The 21,113-nt window shown below is 44.9% G+C and overlaps 1 protein-coding gene across 4 annotated transcripts in view; it reads left to right on the forward strand.

The window, feature by feature from the left end:
• The window catches only part of kcnip4a (potassium voltage-gated channel interacting protein 4a), a 108,411-nt gene extending 87,354 nt beyond the window's left edge, over positions 1-21,057 (forward strand). For all 4 annotated transcript variants that reach the window (XM_062449733.1, XM_062449732.1, XM_062449734.1 and 1 more), the window contains exons 2-9: positions 8,220-8,344; positions 14,386-14,455; positions 15,682-15,752; positions 16,399-16,506; positions 18,101-18,205; positions 18,325-18,387; positions 18,493-19,154; positions 19,195-21,057. In XM_062449733.1, coding sequence (XP_062305717.1) covers positions 8,220-8,344; positions 14,386-14,455; positions 15,682-15,752; positions 16,399-16,506; positions 18,101-18,205; positions 18,325-18,387; positions 18,493-18,540 — 590 coding nt within the window. In that variant the 3' untranslated portion in view covers positions 18,541-19,154; positions 19,195-21,057. The remainder of the gene's footprint in view (positions 1-8,219; positions 8,345-14,385; positions 14,456-15,681; positions 15,753-16,398; positions 16,507-18,100; positions 18,206-18,324; positions 18,388-18,492; positions 19,155-19,194) is intronic.
• The last annotated feature ends 56 nt before the right edge of the window (positions 21,058-21,113 follow it).

Consider the following 21,113-nt stretch of genomic DNA (forward strand, 5'->3'; position numbering starts at 1 on the left):
AAAAGCATATTACGTCAAAGCACTTCAAAAGTAGAAGGAATACTTTGACAGCAACTTTGTTTTGACTTGAGAAACAAGTTGTGTAAAGTAGATGTTAACATGGAACCCTTCAAATGTTGTCGTTTTTTACCTTACACATGCACATATATTCAGCCCACAACATCTTCAGCCTGTTTCTTTTGTCAGGGCTGTAATGCATTTTCAGTCTTCCAGAGCACAATCTGAATGCTTACAGAAACAGCCCTTGATAGTTGTGCTTTACCATCTGTCATGGACAGGATGAGTTTTGACCAGCCCGTCACCAATACCTCATCCCAGATGGTATGGCTGCAGTCTGAAATGCAGTCGTTTGGCTGGTTGCCAACATCCACTCCCAACCTATGTCTCTGCCTTCAACAGACCAGCATCATCTCGATACATAATGACCTTCCTAGTTGATTCCAGACCATCTGGAACCAGGGCTTATTAGATAACAACATTGACATATTGCTCCCCCAGACACCAATCTTAGACCTATTTGTTTTGGATACAACAAATGGGAAGAAATGGCAGATCGTATTTGTCTCCACGTTCTCCATCTTCTTCAAGGCGTGAGGTAAATCTCCCCTGTTCCATTATGTTGTTGAAAGTCTGGTTGAAATCTCGTATTGATCTAGCGCGCCAACGCAGAAAAGTAATCTGTGAAAATGTCTGGAGTTGACAACCAGTTGTGTGTTGGTGTCAGTTAGCATTTGTGCTGGATCATTTACAGATGTTCGCAGATCCTACGGGCCAATAGGAATCCGTGTCTAGCTCAATCGAGGCTAACCCTGGCCAGTGGGGCGGTTGGAACACTGACCTGGGGCAGAACCCTTTTCTTCTGCTTTGACATCTACCTGCTTCATGGAGCGTCTCACCGGTTTTGAGAGGCTCCTTTTCACAATAAACGTGCTCTATTAGAGCATTCTGAGGAAACTGACTCAGTTCAACAGTTACACGTTTGCTGTCCTGTGTGTGTGTTTGTGTGTGTTTGCTGCTTTCAAGATTTGTATCTTGTTAACAAAGGTTCAACCTAGGTTGTTTTTGTGGCCTAGTTGTGTGTGTCAGACACTGTTACACTGTCAGTTTTAATGACACTTTTACACAAGACTATTGTGGTATGTTGTACAGTGGGCTAGATGACTTATAAGTTGAGCACAGCCACACTCCTCCAGTGCAAGAGCAGACTCACCACTCGGGTTTCTGCTGCTGTGTGTGAGGTTCAAATGAGATTCATGATACTCTGACCCATGTTGTTTTCTATTGTAATGGATGAATGTAATGGATGCAACGATTAGGCACTCTTCCTCTGCTTGTAGCCCCGACAGCGGAACCCCTCTCAGCCACCCTCGTCCCCGTCATGGTGGGTATCAGGGAACCTTCCCTGACTTCAGTTTGAAGCCCTGAAACGGTGGACAAGTCTGTCCTTCACACAAACACAGCAGATGCGCTGGCGAGCGTCTCGTTACCGACGTGTCGGAGCCCACCACAACAGCTGCCCGGGGCCGTCCATCTCCGGAACTCTCCGTTCCCCTCGGTCGGCGTACTGGGGGACGGCAGGTGCGCCAGCTGAACGTTGGGAGAGGAGGGGGGGTCAATCAAATCTCACGCCAGCCAGTTCTGACCACAGAGACGTGCCAAAATCAATCGGATCCATTGTTATCCAGATGAGCAGCCTGCCTGGATTTGCACTCCCGTCTGCATTCCCGGCTGTGTAATATGACTTCATTCTCTTCTGCTGCAGTACATTCTCATGCTGCTCTGAAATAACATAGGGATCAGGGCTCACTACAGACATGTCAGATCATGTCCCTTGTGTGTGTGTGTGTGTGTGTGTGTATATAAGAAAATTGTAAATGATAGTGTATATCTGTTCTCTCACCACTAAGATAGGACAGTTAAGGGGATGGTTGGATTTGCACAGTGGGGGGGTATAACCTGCTTCCCTCTCTGACTGAGAGACCTGCAGTATTTATTATTTCGATCTCATGCAAAGTTAATACAAACATGCCACATGTCCAACCCAACAAGAGGGATCAATGCAGTGACTTTTCATAATGAGCTGACCTTCAGTCAGTCAAAGGGTTTCGCAATCAAAATCGGAAAAGGGCTCGGAATCGACTGTTCCGGCGATGTGTACTGTAGCCATCGGCCGCCTGCACTGAGCTTGCGTGGCGCCAGGGTGATAAACGCAGAATCGCAACTTTGTCTGGGATTTAGATGTTTCCAGATCATTCATGTGATTATGAGAGTGCAAGTCACTGCCTTCCACACCGGGTCTGACACAAGAAACCAGCATTCACCTCACAGCTCATCATCGGACACAATTACCTTTTGTATTTCGTCATATATTCAAAAACCTTCCAGTCGAACAAACATGAATTACTTCTGCTTTACCGGGCTACCATAGAAAGGACAAATGTAGACTGAGCTAATGTCATACTGTGTGATACGTGTTGTGACGGTCGTGTCCTCGGGGCATGTCCACTGCGACCATGTAGGGGCCGAGATGTGCTGCAACTAGTGGGGGAGCAACTCTGGCAATGAGTTTTACGGCCAGTGACATTTTGATTTTATTGTGGGGCTGCTTTCCAGGGCCTCTTACATGTTGAGGGAACCAGGAATGACCCTCCGGGGCCCCAGTACATGTGTGGTGACGCAAACTTCCCTGACAGACTGAACTGGACCGACGCCGGACTAATTCACAGGCATTGTCATCGTTTGGTAATAAACTCTATAAACCAAGCAGGTGCACTCGCTGTCCTCTAAGATGTTCATCTTTGTAGCTTTCTAGACACTGGCGAGACCAAGGTCTTTTAATGATGAGCACAATAGGTCTGCCTGGGTCTCTTGTGTGCACCCACTGCTCCTGGGAGTCTTTATAAGGAGTGTTCAGGGAGAGATAACGTCGCTTTAGCTGGAGGTTAAGACCACCAAGGGAAGGATTCTGTCTGTCCTGAGAGAGACGACATACAAGCTTTTTTTTGTTTTAGGGCTGAAGAGATATGGGATTCTTTTGAAATGACAGTCTTTTGAAATGCATGCGTGTGTATTTTCTACACGCAAGAGAACGCTGCCTTCCAGGTCAGCTCTCACGGTGTCTGGGGTGCTCTGTTACGGCAGGGAGACGGATGAAGCAGGAACACTAGCTCTGAATCACACTCAATGTTCTTGTTTCAAATCACATCAGTTATAGCTGTTGAGTATTAAGAAATCAGAGGAGTTGATGTCAGTGAATGATTTAATTTGTATCCGCTGTGAAATGAAGTTTTTGATTACCGACCATAGGTGGAACTGCTGATGTAAACATTTTGTAGCAGATGAACCTGCTATGTAAAGAAAAAAATTATTATGGAAAAAAAAGGGTGAAGTCAGCATATACAGGACTCCATGTTATCCCAGTGGGCCAGGGCGTACCTGCCCCTGGCCTCTACCCACCAACGCAACAAGACAGTTTGCAATCACAGCAGCGACACCAGAAACCTAGTTCATTACGTTATAATTTTTTCCAGCACAAAGACTCGCCACATTTGATAACGCATTGATTCAGAGCAGCGACTCGTGTCTGAGTCGTCTTACTTGATACCTAATATGGATTAATCCAATAATTAAAAAGTGTTTTTTTCTCTCCAGTCAATATCTGCTATCGATTGCAGAGAACAAAGACCTGAACCTTAGGTAGCTCTGCCAAACCCAGAGAAATTAGTTAGACCAGGAACAAAGCAGTTTGTGTTTGTGATTGATTATCCCTCTCAGCCTGTGGGGAATACCCCCAGCATTCATTTCTTAGAGAGTTCCTGTATGCATTTTGTGGCTTTGTCGATTCTTTCACCAGGAGGATACACGTTTCATGGCTGTTCAAGGGTAGTTATTGTGCGTCCCTGGGTGATTATGTTTGGCCGAGACCTTTATTGGCTTGCCTCAGAGCATTGAGGGCTCTCAAACCTCCTCTCCTTGTTCTACCGGGGGCTGAAGTACTCAGGGCTGGCACACCGCTTTGTTGATGAGAGGTGAGCCGACAAACAGCACCAGAGTGAGAGCCTGACAGTTCTGAAGAGCTCGCTAGAGAAATCCCACCGACATCCATCCTAATCAATGTTGCAGAAACGGGATTCGAAGGTGGTGCTTTTTTTCTTTTTTTTTTTCTTTTTATTCAGTGAAGGCAAAAGTACGATATGACAAGTTTTTGTTTGTGTGTGTTGCACGTTCAGATTTTTCAACTGCATGTTATTGACATGTGGTGTGTCCCCTACCTCATTTGTGTCACCTCAAAGCTTCCATCAGAACAACATCACCGGACATTTTTAGCACAGCATGATGGATCATTGCCTCCTCAGCTCAGGAACAGTGCTAAGCTGTCACTGTCAACACACACACAGCTCAGGAACAGTGCTAGTCTGACACTGTCAACACACACACACTGCGAGCCCAGTGATCTATTTGAGTTGTGTTAAGGAGGGGCAGATGCGCCCGATATCTCATGGACAAGCTGTCCTCCGCATTATGAAATATCACATCCATTTACTCAATAAGGCAACAAAGGGCAAGCATTATCCGAGACACTCTGGCTGCGTGCTCTTTTCCCGCTTGATTAAGGGCAGTGTCACTCAGCTCCAACGTTATTCTGCGGAAGACGACAGTCCTCCGCCCTCAGCTTCCTCTGTTATTTCAGCGTAGTGCTAACCCCCTCACTCCCTAGCGCTGGGAAACGTCCCAGTCATGTTTTACATGGTCCTAGTGTAAACTGTCTCATCGCCGGTATGAGTGAGGATGGCCAGAGAAGGTGAGCTGGAGGAGATATTGCTGTTGCGGTGATAAATTAGTCTGAGCTGGACTAGCTAGCTAGCTGCTGTGGTGTACTGTTAACAGGTTAGCATAGCCACCAAGATTCCCTATCTTCCTTACTGTCGCCTGTGAGGGGAGTTGGTTATGTTAGATGAACAGGTGGCGCTCTCCTAGACTATACACCCAAGGTCCTCGACCAGACATCTGAGTTGAGTTATCGAGCCCCTTAATGAAGTTTGCTTTCTGAAGGCCCACACGTGAGCCTTTTATGACTGGCTTTCTCCTCCTGTTGACACGCTGTCCTCTCCCGTCCAATCAGCAGAGAGGTGTGTGTCAGGTGGGAAATGAGAATAGATGAGGAGAGAACTTATGTCTTTGAGGCCCAGGTGGCCGCTAACGCTGGCCGTTTCTTTAGAGGACATGTTCTGAGCATGCCTGTGAGGACCACCAATGAGAGCAGTTTAGTTTGAGCAGTGATGTCACCCAGCACAAGTCCCAATAGGTGTGTTCGACTTCATGCAGCGCCGGCGGCCAATGGCATTCACTGCTTCAAGTCGGCGGCTGCAAGAAGTCGAACACACCTATTACAACCTTTGAATTCACGTATGTTTGGAATCTACAATAAGATACAGTGAAGGCTCTTTTACCTCGGGCCGTCGCGTCTGACTGATGACAAAATAACGCGCAGCACTCTCTCCCCCCGCCACTATGCTTCACGGCCGACATCAAAGCTGCCTGGTACAGTAATCACCTGTGTTGGAGGGAGTGACGAACGGCTTCCGGCAGAGAGCTTGTCATCCTCCCACGCAGTGGCAGAGCTGCTACTGCTACTGGAAGGGTGTAATGTCCAGTGCCTCCTTCGCGCACGCTACCAGTCTTGTTTCACGAAACAACGTTGTTTTTCTATTTGATGTGCTTTTAGTGTGTGTCTGCATGTTCAGTGCTGTGCCACAAATTGCGGACATGGAGGACATTGAAGGTGTTTATAAATAAAGCTCCAGCGGAGCTTCCCTGAAGGCTGGTGTCAGACCCTGACGACACCATGTTTGGCCTCACAGGGAAGGGGGTTAACGGGGACTGGATGTTTTTTTTTGAGTTTTTTTTTTTTTTGTAAAGCGATCCACTCAGCTGTGCGGGAAATGAGTGGAGAGGTGATGGGGTGTTAGATTCCACCCTGATAGAGTCCTGGCTCAATATCATATCCGCCCCGATTTTACATGATGTGCCAGTTACCGGGCGACCCTGCATGAATTAGTCATGGGGCACAGTAATTACACTGCTAGTGTAAGCTGCAGCTGGGACCAGGATAACCTGTGTGCTTTACTGCAGAGTTTCCCTCACTGCAGGGGTTTATTTATGTGTTGATGTTCGTTGGGGAGGGAAATAATTAGGTTGCAGACATACCAGAATGTGCCATCTGCTAGTCCCATAGGATGCCTTCAATGAAATAATGCCGGATTTTGTCATTCATTTCATCATTATTGTTGTTTATCAACATAGTTTGATTTTATTTACGTGTGGATACCGTGATGACCAGTAGTCCTGGCCCACCATCTTATGTCATACGCTCCTGTGTCGTGTTGTTCTGATGAAGCTCTCCTCAACTTACCTGGTGCTCTCTGCCTGCCTCCCTCCTCGACCTCCCTCCCTGAACATCTACACCGTGTCTCCCAGCATGCACCGCAGCCACCCGCTCGTTGCCAGGGTAACGCTGTGATCCTCCTGCTGTATGTCCTAGGTTCCGCGCTCCCTCAGAACGGCCAGCAGCGTGGGGTCAGGGCACGGCTCATGAAACTCTTTCCCTGCTCCGCCGCCAAAAAGCCAACGGACAGTCACCAAAGCAAGTGTCTCTCTCTCTCTCTTTTCCACAGCCTTTCGTTGAGAAAAGCCCAGCTGCTAATCTTGGATTTTCTTTTTTTTTTCTTTTATTTCTCAATAAGACAGTTTTATTCTCTTTCTCTCTCTCTATCTCTCCTCTGTGTGGGCCCTATTTGAGTGGCTTTGAAGAAAGAAAAGGATGCCATGTTCAATACCTGAAATTTGAATGAAATGTATTTAAAGAAAACAGAATTGTAATTAAATAGCCTGCTACATGTACTGATACAAGCTCCCACTGTTGGCAAGAGGCACTTGTGTTTTTAAAAGAATAATCTGTTTAAGCTCTTTCGAAAAAGCTGTTTACTTTCGTGAAAGCTCTAAACTTTATGCAACTCTTCATGAAGTGAGTCTGGGATGATATCACAGCATTAGTGGATGTTTTCGATACTGTCTGTGGTGAGTGGTTAAGGTGAGTTGTCTGTCTGGTAAGTGTGCCGAACTCAGGAACTGCAGTGGTCTGTTTACCATCGCCCTGCATCCATCCTGACCCATAGGCCATTTCCACAACCCTGGGTCCCAGGATGTATGGCAGTACTGTTGGGTCAGTTGACTTGTGTTGTGCTGAGGGCTGGTGTAGTGTGTTCATGGTGGTGTGATGGAGATCTCAGGACAGGGGCTCTCACACTGTTCTTTGTGTGGCCCTGCCTGAGAGCCTGGGATCACATCTGAATCTGAATCACCCTTTAAAGTTCAAATTGGCAAAATGCCCCACACACATTCTCTCTCCCCTATCTCTTTCTGTCTTTCTTTCTCTCCCTCTCTCACTTTCTTTCTTTCTTTCTCCCCTCTCCCTCTCGCACTCACTCACATTCTCCCTCTCTCGCCCCCCCCTCTCTCTCTCTGTCTCTCTCTCACACACACACACAGCCCCAGCTTCTTATCAGCAGGTTAATCTGAGGATGAGAGATATGTCCCTTTGGCTGGGGGCCACATGAAGACTCCTCGCCAGACTAATGAGGCACGTCGAGACACTGTCATACTTCAGGTGTTACGAGCAAGTGTGTGTGTGTGTGCGCGCGCGCGCGCTTTCAGCTCAGTAGACACTGCCAGCAGTGGCAGGGCCGAAACGGCGGCAGCCATTGTTAAGGGCCCATTAAAGAGTTTCTCAGGGTTCAGTGCCCCCCCCCCCCCCCCCCATCTCCTGCAGACCTCCTGCCGGGGGCTCTGAAACATGCTAATTACCTCTCCTCCCCTCTGCCCCTCCCTCCGAGGAACCCGTTTCCACAGTCATCTTTTCAGTTGAGGGTTGTAGCATTTCCTAATGAGGAGTTACTGTAGAGGTGCCGGTTTCAAAAGCTTTGGACTCCTGGTTGATCAGTTTGCTGTGGAAGCGGAACCCCTCCTCCTTCGAGTTGAAATTAGTTTAATAGTTACAAAGTCGACATGACTAAATGACTCTCTTAGGGTCCTGAGAGATGTCAACTAATGCCAGCTACTCTGTCAGGTCCAAGTGACGACAATATGATGTCAGACTGAATCCACTCAGTGTTGCCACACTCTTAGAAACCTGTTTCTTCTCCCCCCCCCCCCCCCCCCAGACAGCGTAGAGGATGAGCTGGAGCTGTCGGCCGTCCGCCATCGCCCCGAAGGCCTGGAGCAGATGGAGGCCCAGACTCGGTTCTCCCGCAAGGAGCTGCAGATCCTCTACCGAGGCTTCAAGAACGTAGGTGACCCTGACATGACATGCATGCTCACACATCAACAAAGGAAAATAAGAAAAAGAAAAAAAGGTTTGGTCTTGTTAGTGATTGATTCATGTTCCTTTAAATAATAATCCAGCAGTAAAGCGTCCACTTTAACAGTTTTACCACTGACAGTTTTGCTGAATTTACTGGCGTACTATTTAAAACTGTGAGGTAGCTCTTTTAAGTATATTCTAGTTTGGGCAAGCCACAATCAGGTCAGAGTTGTAAACGTGTCCTAGATGGGAACTGATGAGCAATCCAGGTCAGTTGCAGATCTCCTGCACGGCCCACATGACAGGAAAACACTCTCTCATCACCTCTGGTGCAAGCTGTAATGAGGTGACCCAGAAATTACTCAACCCAAATTATCTTGGAAAAGCAAAGTGAGGCACGGGTGGGAGGCGTGGCCTAGTCCCCCCCATGGACGCCCCTCCTTCCCCTTAGCCTCTACCAAAAGAGCCAGTAGAGGCCTGCCCATTGGCCCCTAAGCCCCAGGAGGCTGGTGTTTGGAGGCTAGGAGTGCTCTGATAATCAAGGAAGCTTTTAATTGACACGTTGCTGATTTATGAGTTTCTCCCAGTAAAACTTGTTTGTCTCAGGAGAGGGTCATACTGTCATTTCTAGACTCCACTACAGCAGAACCTGAAGTCGGCACCTTTTCAAGTTGAAATATCACACTTTAATATACAGCCTTTAAAGAGCATTTGTCCGTAGACCTTTTCTACCCAGCCCCTTGGTTCAAACACCTGATCTATGCCTCATCATGACCAGATGACAGGGCCAGAATAAATGCCAGCCTTTAAAGACCTGCCAGACCCATATAGTCTGGCACCCTCCCCATTATGAGCAATCTGCCCACACGTCCTTGACGGGGCATGAGCTTGGCAGCGAATCAAGGGGCCCCAAGGTGAGCTGTCTGGGCCACGGCAGTTTCAACATCGACTTAACAAGTCGTTCTTTTATGACCTGGAGCAGTCAGGTGTGGGGGGGCTCTGTCTAGGATCAGTGGCGCCCAGGATGCCCAGAAGCCGCTCCTTCTCTGCATGTTTGTGTTCACCAGACAAGGGCTTCATTGCTGCAGAAGTGACCTGGACCTATAGCTGTGTTGAGTCCAACACAGGTCAGCCAGCGTGTCTGCCTACCTGACTCTGTCCTTGCTCAAGATGAGGAGGACATGGCGTCTGCATATCCTGGTGCCTGATTGGTTCTGCTTGGTCTCTGGCATCGGCAGGTCCTTCAGATTGACATATTGACTGCTATTGGGTTATTAGCTTCATATTACCAGCACAAAGATGCCGCATTAAATCCCCGCCTGAACACAATTGTTACCTTCATAACAGGGAATTTCACGCTGGGCTGATTTTTGCATTTCACACATTTAAATTACGATTCTGTTTTCATGGCTGAGGGGTTTTCACATGCTTATCAAATGAATCCAAAGTCACCTCATGCTCCTTTCAGTGACACCGGCATGACGATCAATAAAGAGAAATACGACTTCCACTCAAAATCATTTGCACATGATTACACTCTATTTGAGGACTGAACATGGTGAATACAACCCAATTTCACCTATCGTGGTCGATCTTTTAGTTCTTCTCTCTTGAGTTTGCTTTCCTGTCCCATACTCTGATTAGTTATTATTCACAGTGATAACAAAACAAAAAAGAATTCCCCTACAATGGAATGAATCTCTGAACGGATGGAACGTGCTTGGGAACTAGTTTATTTCTCAATTCTCAGTGCAAACTGGCTGTCTTCATGGATTTCGGATACACCCGGTGATTGGAAAAGAGGAGAAAGATAGATGTTTTTTGGGGGGGATGTGATGGGATCGATTCACACAATGAGTGCTTCAGCTTGGGCGTTCTGCAGGTTCAGTTTACCTGTTGACTCCACTGAAAGTGACATTTGACAGCTTTAAGGGCAACTTGTGGTCCACTTGTTGCTTGATACTTGACAACTACCTCTTGTTGAGATGTTTTTCTCTGTCGAGTCAAGGTCTGGTCAACACTTCTTGCATGCCTTTGGAAATATGGTTTCCATCAATAAATAATCACTATCAGGCTAGACAACAAACGTTCTTCTTAAATATTCACCAACTATGAACACGGAAATGAATGACGGATTGACACATTTTAAGACTTTGCCTTTGGCTCCATGCAAGACCCATCGAGTGATCGTTGTGTGCCAGTAACAGCGTCCCTGTTGAAGACTGCAGTCTTCTGACTACCTAGCCTCACCATAACAGGGTAAAACCAGCATGGCGCTTCTAGTGTTAACCTGTAGTGCACGTCATTCTCGATGTGTGGGGGTCGGTTATCAGGATGTTAGGAGACAAGTTTGGAATCCTTCCAGTCTTCATTACTCTTCCGATTAGTGTGTCCAATTAGTGTTGACAGCTGTAATCACCCAACAGTCCCTTGAGCTTTACATGGTGAGGATACCCTCCATTGGCCCCACTCTGTGCACGCGCACAAACAAGCACAAACACAATCACACACACTCATTCTGTGGCTCGGATACAATAGAGGTGACAAACAGAAGCGTTTTAACGTCCTGGCATCTCCTCCTAAAAGCATCATTATGTGAGGCTGCTTTGTGAGGTTAGGGGGGATGTTGACAAGAACACAAAACATACTTTTAATTAACAGTAGCTGTGCGCCACAACAAAGCCTTTAAAGTAATGCAGTCCGTGTCAAACCAAACCAAAAGTAACTTGTTTGAAGTTTTCTTTCAACTCAATGGGGAGTTCTTAGTCAACCAATCCAACTAATGTAAGCCTTTTTGCACATGATTGTTGTTGTTTTGGCCACAATTCTCAAACTACAAATAATCCACAATAGGGGGTTAATGTCCATGTTTATTTGCATAGTAATCATGCATCAACACCATTATTTAAATACATGTATTGGGTAAACACAGTCTTTGCATGAGGTCCAAGGTCACCCAGCACTCTTCACACTATCCTTCCTCTTCCTCCCTCTCCCTCACTACCTGGTTACAGAGGAATAGATTTAGTGGAATAGATTTAGTGGTATTTCACCGCCGTCCACAAAGAAAACCTCAAAGACAAACACAGAGCCCTCTTGACCCAGCACCACACAGGAACCCTGCCTCACAGCCTCATCAAAGTCTGAACCACAAGAAGGAAGATGAAAAGAAGGACAGAGTGTCAGCCTCGGTAATGAAAAGCAGCATCGTGTCCCCAGGTACTCTGTGGATTTGACATGCTGGATAGACTGCTGTGGTTCTACTCCAGGGTCACCTGACAGGCTGGTGTGGTTCTACTCCAGGGTCACCTGACAGGCTGGTGTGGTTCTACTCCAGAGTCACCTGACAGGCTGGTGTGGTTCTACTCCAGGGTCACCTGACAGGCTGGTGTGGTTCTACTCCAGGGTCACCTGACAGGCTGGTGTGGTTCTACTCCAGAGTCACCTGACAGGCTGGTGTGGTTCTACTCCAGGGTCACCTGACAGGCTGGTGTGGTTCAACTCCAGGGTCACCTGACAGGCTGCTGTGGTTCTACTCCAGGGTCACCTGACAGGCTGGTGTGGTTCTACTCCAGGGTCACCTGACAGGCTGGTGTGGTTCAACTCCAGGGTCACCTGACAGGCTGGTGTGGTTCAACTCCAGGGTCACCTGACAGGCTGGTGTGGTTCTACTCCAGGGTCACATGACAGGCTGATGTGGTTCTACTCCAGGGTCACCTGACAGGCTGGTGTGGTTCAACTCCAGGGTCACCTGACAGGCTGGTGTGGTTCAACTCCAGGGTCACATGACAGGCTGATGTGGTTCTACTCCAGGGTCACCTGACAGGCTGGTGTCACACCTTGGATCAACAACTGCTTTCACAGCTGCCTGGAGAGCACTCGTCTCTGACAAACTCTTCATGCGTGAGGGTCACTGACAAAACTGGACACACACACACACACACACATTTAATTGAGAACGGCAGGGCTTAATAAGGTTGTTGTAGTATTGAAAGATCCTTCAGAAATCTAAACACAAATCCATTTGCCATGGAGTTTGTGATGGAAATATGATTTCCAACTGAGATAGAAAACGCTGCCTTGCTTTTTAAATGGGCATGGGCAAAGGGACTACCTTCCAGCTGTGTTTATGTGTTTGGCACTTACTCACAAACAGACGCACAGCTGTATGAGAACCTTGGTGTTGTGAACAGTGTCTATAGTTGTATTGTTAGGATACAATAATACATATCATCCTTTCTTCTGTGTTTCAGTTGCACGTTTATATTTGCCAAAAGATAAGATTTGTAGACAATAACAGAATGGATAATGAATGGATGTAGAATACGTATTATCAAAAGTAGACTTTGAATAGATGTTGTTCGATTGGTTAGCTTTGAAACCAGGGATAACAATTCTGACACAACATATAACAATATAAACCACCTATACTATTATTGTAGCACACAGGTCTTGCACAAATACCCAACCATATACGAAAGAGACATATTTTTCTCTAGAAAAAGACTTATGTTAAAAGCCCTCTCTTTTCCTGTTCCCTTTGATAGATAATGGGTGATGCATTCTCTCTCTCCTGAGTCAGGCTTTGTAATCAAATCAAATCATCAAATGTGCCCGCTATGCACACAATAAGTCATGCTAGTTATGTTCCTATCTGCTAAAATCCTGCTCCCTGTTGATGGCCACATCATTTCCCCAAACGTATTTCTGATGGGTTTCACGATGCATACAATTGTTATCCCTAGTTTCATTATGTACTGTGTGGATTACTGAGGGTTATCAGTCACTTAACTTTGGTACGATGTTTAGGTTGTTTGTTTTTTGTGTCCTTTTATTGGGTGTGCTCAAGCCTTCGGCGAGAGCACAACCTTTGTTCTCTCACATATATATTTTACAGGTGTCTTGGAGTTAAAAAAAGAAAAAAAAAAGTTCTTTTTTCTTTTTTTAACCAGCTGTGTTGCTCAACTATGCTCTTTGAGGTTCTTAAGAGCATAGAATGTTGTTCAGAATGTTGTTCCAGCCTTTCGCTAAAACATCTGAAGTCAAGTCGTGGGTGGTTGAATGAGGAGTCACACTAGCATGATGTAAGCACTGCTTCAGTGCAAGGTCAGGGACTAGCTGAGAGAACCTGCATCAGCACAAACTTTGTTGTCATCCTGTAGATTGAGTTTTGGAAACACTTGATGCAGTGTCATTCGTTGACCTTGCTTATCCTTGGTCTTAGTCAAACAAACAACCTTATGGTTAGATTCCTTTAGGTGTACATTATATTGATTTTCTAAAAGACACTCATTTGTACTTTCCGAAACTGTCAATGTCAACGGAATGTTTTCAACATCACTCTTCTCATGTCTCTGAAATTACCCAGCCTTGGCCCAAGGTCAACTCCACATATTGAAGTTACTTTCGGTTCAGAGAATATTGGCGTGGGTGAACCATCTTAGCCTGTAGTGAAAAATGCACTCCCCGAATTGAATAGACTGCCAGGGTGAATGCCGGCTGGCAGCAGGCAGATATTGAATTAGGTCTTCAGCAAGGATGTCTGTCCTGCGTGTCAAAATACCACAGCCTGTGCAGTTCAGGCGAAATCTCTTTGCTGTGCTTCTTTCAAAAGAATTCAGTGTGCGTTTTGTTTTGTTTCCTAAAAGTAGGCCATATGTTTTGCAGTGCAATGTGGCTAGACAACCAAGAAGATTATTGGCACAGCCTGCATTTCATTGTTCCTTTTGTATGATTGCCGTGTCATTGTTCCTTTGTAACAAGGCAAAACTGAACGAGGCATATTTCAGTCTGTAAATACGGTCTAAATAAATGAAATAGAAGTCTTATGTTTGAAGCTGAGTAAACTGTGTGAATATGAATCTTTGTTAGGGGTAACACCAGGATGTCTCCTCTGTTGTCTTGTAGTGTGATATGACTCGACGGACTCCCTCACTGGCCTCCAGTCAAAAGCACCAAGACATTAAACCTACTTAGAGACCTCTTTAATGATGCAGACGTCTCTAAATATCTGTCTCCTTCTGCAGGAATGTCCCAGCGGTGTGGTCAATGAAGACACCTTTAAGGACATCTATTCGCAGTTCTTTCCACAGGGAGGTACGTGAATATTGATCTCTTGGCTGTGCGTGCGTCTTTGTGAAGACTAGAGTGCACTGGATGAGAACTCAGTTTACACAACCCTATGATCTTTCGTTCCTCACAGCTCTATTCATAATGGATGCTGTACGACAGGGTGGAGCAGAGACCTGTATAGCCTTGACAGTGCTCACGTTAAGGCTTTTACGGTTGCTGATTTGATTCTTTTTCTTTTATGAAATAATTCCATTGGAAAAGAGGAGGATAGAGATTCAAAAACATGCATCTGAACCTGCTGTGGCACATGTTCAGGTCACTCTGAGTTCATTTCACTCCTGGGTTCTACAGAGCTCTGCTTCTCTAGTCTGAATACACATATTGTACTATACAGATGCTGCAGGGGGCTTCATAAGTGGTGTCACCTTAAGATACCCCCTGCTCCCGCTTCATAAGATTAATTATTTCTCACAGATTTTCCCAGCTCTCTAGTGGACTGGAGAACATCTTTCTACATTCAGCTTTAGAAAATGTCTGCTTTGTTTGGACTAGTCTGAGACAACACACTCCTGACCCTTCTGTAAATGTCAAGGTACTGTAATGTGAGAGTTGAGAAGGTAGATACAGTGTATAAGACCTGTGAAGAAACCTCTATGACTAAACACGTTCATGGAACTATTGTCGCCCTTCTGCTCATTCTCATTAACATACTGTAGTGAGTTATCAACCAAGCTCATTATAAATAAATATAATTGTTACCCCTTTTTTTATGATATTGAATCTCTCTCCTCTGTGTTGACTTGGTTGTAGTGACACTCCAGCTGAAGGCGGCATTCCAAAGAGATAATTGGGTTTAATGTTCGCTGTCTTTTCTAGGGTTTTGCGTACTGTATATGGTGGATTGTTTTACACAGCAGATCATTCAGTGAAAAAACGCTCATTTAAATGTACTTCCTCCTCCGCCAGTCTTTTGACATTACACACAAACACACTCCCCTTGTTTGAAAACAAAGATAAAATGTAAACAACACCCTTCTCTTTTATTCTCTGTTAACTCTCGGCTTCCAAACGTGAAAACGTGCTTCCAGGGACTTTCATCACGTCGAACCAAGTCTCTGATACATTCTGATTGAAGAGCAGACTTCAGAAGCATGTGTCGGTTGTGTTGTCTGTGTAAATGGAGGTCGTGACACTGAGAGGAATGACTGTGTCTGTCTGCATTCCTCATTTATTTTATTTCCCCTCCCCAGATGCCTCGACGTACGCACATTTCCTCTTCAACGCGTTCGACACGGACCACAACGGATCTGTGAGTTTCGAGGTAAGTGACACTTGTCAGGATGAATCGTCTTGGACATGCAATTTCCTCGCAACGTACATTTGCATTTTATGTTTCTGTAAAGAGTTTCGGTTCCAAGGAGCTGTCCTCGAAGGACTGAAACGGTTGCAGCGCTGAAGCACATACTGTAGCAGTCACCTCCAGCACCAGTCCAGCACACACATGAGCAGTTAGGATATGACAGGGCTTCAGGTCAGGGGGGCCTCTGTTTCAGAAGCAGGCTTGATGTGTGATGGAGGGCATGGCTCCATCTGTGATGGAACGAAGACATCTGAACAAGGATGCTACATTACACCAGGTTCTTGGAAAGCCCAGAAGACAGCCTAACCCCAATTCTTGTTTTTTGTTATATCGATTCTAGAGGACCTTCCATCAGAAGCGAATAAAACTGACAATTTTGTTTAAGTCCAGTTACAGTCTTCTGTACCCTGGGACACAGTTTCACATCCTCAATAATCCACAGGGATGGGACAAGTTATGATATTTGGAAGAATGATCGTTAATTACATTACTTGAAAGCATGATCCTTGGCAGGAGTTTCGGGGGAACATTACGTCACGTTGCTGAATGCGTGTCATATTTATGGATTGAGAGCAGAGGCCTCGTCTAAATCTGGTTGTCACTGCAGGACTTTGTGATGGGCCTCTCTATCCTGCTCCGAGGCACTGTCCAGGAAAAACTCAACTGGGCGTTTAATCTTTACGACATCAATAAGGATGGATACATTACGAAAGAGGTAATGAAATTAAATCATACCGTGTCTTTTTTAGTATTAAAATTTGTCTGTAATATGATGGAGGGTTGTAGAAATCGGATCATGTTAAAGGTTCTCTGGAGTTAGTTTAACCTGTTTACGCTCCTGTTTCGCCCGCGAGACAAAAATGCTGCCTCCCCCTTCCTCAGTTACGACGCACTAAATTCTAAAAAATATATTTTTTAGACGCTACACATGTTATACATCGTTGGAAAGCTACGATTCTTGTGCTTCCATTGAAATAAACCAATTCAAGATCAAGTCGCAATAGCAAGCAAAGTCAACGTCTTTTTCCGGTGAACATTCCTTCAACAATGCCAAAGAAAAAAGTTGTACTCACCCTAAGTTGTTCAAATAGGTCCAGGTGTGCAAATCATGCCATCAAAACTTGATCTGCGTAAGTCCCAAGGGTTCAAAGTATCTAACCATGTAAAGTAATTCGTCCAAATACAATGTTTTACGTTCATGAATAGCCATTATCCTTTGTTTCATTATGCAAGTTAGCCGAAGGAAGAAACAACTTGTTCACATAAAAGTGTTATTTTCTCCGATTTATCAACGGAGTATTTACAAAATGAAGGTCTCAAAATGTCCGTTGAACCCTCCCCTTTTGATTGACACCTTGTTCGACCCAATAGGAGCTTCCATGCCCCGTTGACAGCCCTCTAAAGCCAACTAGGTCTGTGCGTCCTGCCCCCCCCCGCCCCCCCCCCCCACACTCGTTCTAAACAAATTTCTCGAACTGGCTTCGACTGGCTCTGAAATTAGCTCGTTAGCCTTGTAGCTGACAGCTAGCTGAAAATGCCAATACCTCATTTGTATGCGTCTGTGGAGCCTTCAAAATAACAGTCGATTGCGCAATATGGTTGACAGAATCAGTGTTCTTTGTGCGCCAATCCTTGGAATCAGATAAAGCACTCCAATGTGTTCATGCTTCAGTTTTTGTGTTTCAGTATTACTAATTAGGGATTTAGCTATTATATATGATATTTCTAAGTACCAGAGATGGGCCAGAGATAACAATTATGAAAAATAATACCTTTTTATTTGACCTTGACCTTGGTTACAAAGGGTCATTTTGGAGTCTCCAAAAGACCCTTTTAGAAAATTCCTGGATGTACTCTTATAAAAACATGTGTCAAATATGAATATATTGTGGTATTATGTTTGACTTTTGATTTGAATTGGGTAAGGCTTCAACCTGTGGTCCAATTTAGTCTTCCAGATAATACCTACCACCTCTAGGCCTCTTCAGGCCTCTGTTTTCAAAACAAAATCTAGGCGGAAATAGAAATTTTCACTTTCCTTGTGTTCAAGCTTCTATTACTCAACACTAGAAGGACTGACAGGGGTCCTGACAACAGGGGACATAACTTCAGAGTGTCAGCTTTCAAAAGAGATCATTTACATGCATGTACTCCAAATGGTTCAAGAACAGCTTCCAATTTACTTTGGGTATGCTGTTTAGGCGTTTTCAGGCAAATTTAACAGGAACATGAAAAGGTTAAATAAAGATGAGAAACCATCCTTCATAAGTGTCCTCAACTCTCCACCCTGTGCTCTCTCTCTCCTTCAGGAGATGTTGGACATCATGAAGGCCATCTATGATATGATGGGGAAGTGCACATATCCCATCTTGAAGGATGAGGCGCCACGGCAACATGTGGAGATATTCTTTCAGGTCAGCTGTCTTTCCCCCTGGAGAGCCTTCATCTCGTGAGTTAGGAAGCTCAATTGCACAAACGGTACACTGTTTAACCCTATTTTTGTGGTTGCTCCCCCCCACTTCTCCAACAACAGAAGATGGATAAGAACAAGGATGGGGTAGTTACCATAGACGAGTTTATAGACTGCTGCCAAAATGTAAGTGTTGCCCCCTAACAGTTCCCTCATGAAAAACTATTTAGGCTAAGGTATGTGGCATTTTCTAAGTATGTTCTAAGAAGTAATTTATCTGCTTGTCCACAGGATGAGAACATCATGAGATCCATGCAGCTCTTTGAGAACGTCATTTAACTCATAGACAACCTGGAGAGCTTTGGATAAGACCTTCAACTACAGACCTATAACATCATACACTGTGGGATGGTGCGCTATGCATACTAATAACCTTGACCATACGAGGGTGGACTGTACATTACTATTGTCCACATGTATGTAACATCCTGGAATCGCTGTCACCTGTAGTAGGAGATAAACAAACCAAACATAATTTTACTCAAACACAATTGATCCTTGACATTTGTAAATAGTACAGTTATGATTGATTAGATCTACAATTGTTCCATTTGACACTGTCTTAATCAAACCCATTTGCTAAAGAAGCATTTTAACACCATGGCTGTAGTTCATTCCCCATTTACAGTGAAAAGTCCTAGAGCCTTTATTGGCATCTGCCTCAGCCTTCGAACAAACGCTAAATTGTGCTTGGAAGGGTGAGTTCTGTGTGTGGGATCTGTCACTAGCGAGTCACACGTTTGGTGGTGAAGGTTTCAACTGGGCTCACATCCACATGAACTGGCTGAACACAGCTGGTTTCTATCCCCTGCGCTGTAACCATGACCCAGCTCTCTTCCTCTCAGTGGGAAGAGACACTGTGATCTGTGAGCTCCCATTTAAGGGACAGCAGTGTCACCTCAGTATGTGAAATACTGTACGGTCTACCAACAGGGACGTAGTATTTGGGTTAATCTGGGTTTCAGACGCTCCGCACTACATACTGCTAAGCGTTCCAGAATGTTCCTACAAACACAAGGTCTGTCCGTTGCTCTCTGAGGAAAACCTATACAACATAGATTTGCATTGTACCCTTTTTAAACATGTATATACTATAGATAAGAGATCTATGAGGACATTTTCAACTCTGTTTATGTTACCTTGCCAACTAGAGTAAGACGATGCATTCTGGGATTTTGATGTCTGGTTGGGTGTTGAGAAACATCAGAAGCACACAGGTATCTGTACTACTAATAAGGTGTCTTTGTCACAACATAATGCTGCTTTTAGTGTATTTCATTAAAATCTTATTATGTGTATGTTCCCTGTAAAGAGATCCTGTATTCTATCCGTGGATATGTTTCCGTTCATGTTTTGAAGCACTATTTTGCCGTTTACACTGGTATGAAAGTATATGTTTGATTGATTTATATGATATGGCAGTCATTGTACAAAGATATTCGAGTGTACAGTATTATGGCTATTATCTCTCCTGGGTGAACTATGGTCTTCAGATCACTGTCCTTGAAGGAGGTCACGAGGTGTAGTTCTTAGCTAAATGTACCTGCTCTGTCACTGGGTTTTCAGTTCACACGTGTTCTCCTCTGGTTTTTGGACTTGTGTCCAATTTACTGATTGGCTCTCAATGTGAGCAGGCACACTGCATGCAGTCCCTCCCTCCCAATCTAACCATGGATGAGTGTGTGGGAGGGACGCCTTTGTTCCTAGCGCTGCAGCCCCCCTCACCCCCTCGACTCGACTTGGCTGGTAAGAGCTGAGGCAGAAGGTAGTTTGGCTTGGCCCCTCATCTTCTCTACCCTGATTGGGTGAGATTGGCACAGTTTAATTATCTGTGGAAATGTGTATCCCTTGATTCAATTAGGCCAATTATTTCACCATGTGAGACTAGGGGTGGGGGTGAGGGTGAGAACATTCATTTAAAGCCTCGTCTTTTCTTTCTATCATCCAAACGTCTTCTCATTGTTTAGATAGACCTTTGATAGCATGATGTGCATGACGCTATTTTTACCGATTCTCTGATCTTGCACTCACACTGCATCCTGCAGATTGGCATTTCTTAAAGCCTGAGATGTTCTGTTTGTGTTGTTTTCCTGCTGGACTGTACCCATCAATACCTTTACTATTGGCACTGTGACTTGCATATGCACAGGACATGCAACGTTATTTATTTTGTGGATTCTTAATATAATGTCCAGGAGAAACTTGAAAACCGCAGAACCAATGTGTGACTTTGTCAAATGAAAAATGTGACAATGGCGCCACCTAGTGAATTTAAATTATCATCCAAAAACAGAAATTGATATGTTTTTTTATTTTCTTCTTCTTATGGCTAGAGCCTAAGGATAACCTTTAACACCATGTAGATCATTTAAGAGAAATGTGCATAAGTAGAAATGCAAGATATGTGTACATGTCAATTCAAAACAAAAACTATGTGATTGTGAAATTTTATTCCATTATTTTTCTTCTACCAATCATTTGATGGAGTTTAGCCACCACTTACATGATAATATAAATGTTGACGAGATCAAATCTCAGTCACTTCTCAGCACATTGGACTCTACTGTGGAGTGATCTTCGGAGAGTGTTGATGGGAACATGAAGTGTGTAAGTTCTGGGTGGTGCTGCTCGTGGTATAGTAGCTCTGGGCTTCTACAGACTAGAAACAGCCAGGCCCCTCCAGGTAGCACCAGGTTAGAGCTCACAGGGCATTTGAAATGTATAGTCATGATGTCTTAGTGTAATTTAGGCGAGTGCATTTTATAAACAGGGACACAATAAACCGCTCCGAATGTTCTCGTCTGTGTGTTGAATGGTTTGTGTTTATCGTTGCAGATGTGTGCATCAGAAGA

This window comes from Osmerus eperlanus, chromosome 23 (genome assembly GCF_963692335.1).
Source record: "Osmerus eperlanus chromosome 23, fOsmEpe2.1, whole genome shotgun sequence".
Taxonomy (NCBI): Eukaryota; Metazoa; Chordata; class Actinopteri; order Osmeriformes; family Osmeridae; genus Osmerus; species Osmerus eperlanus.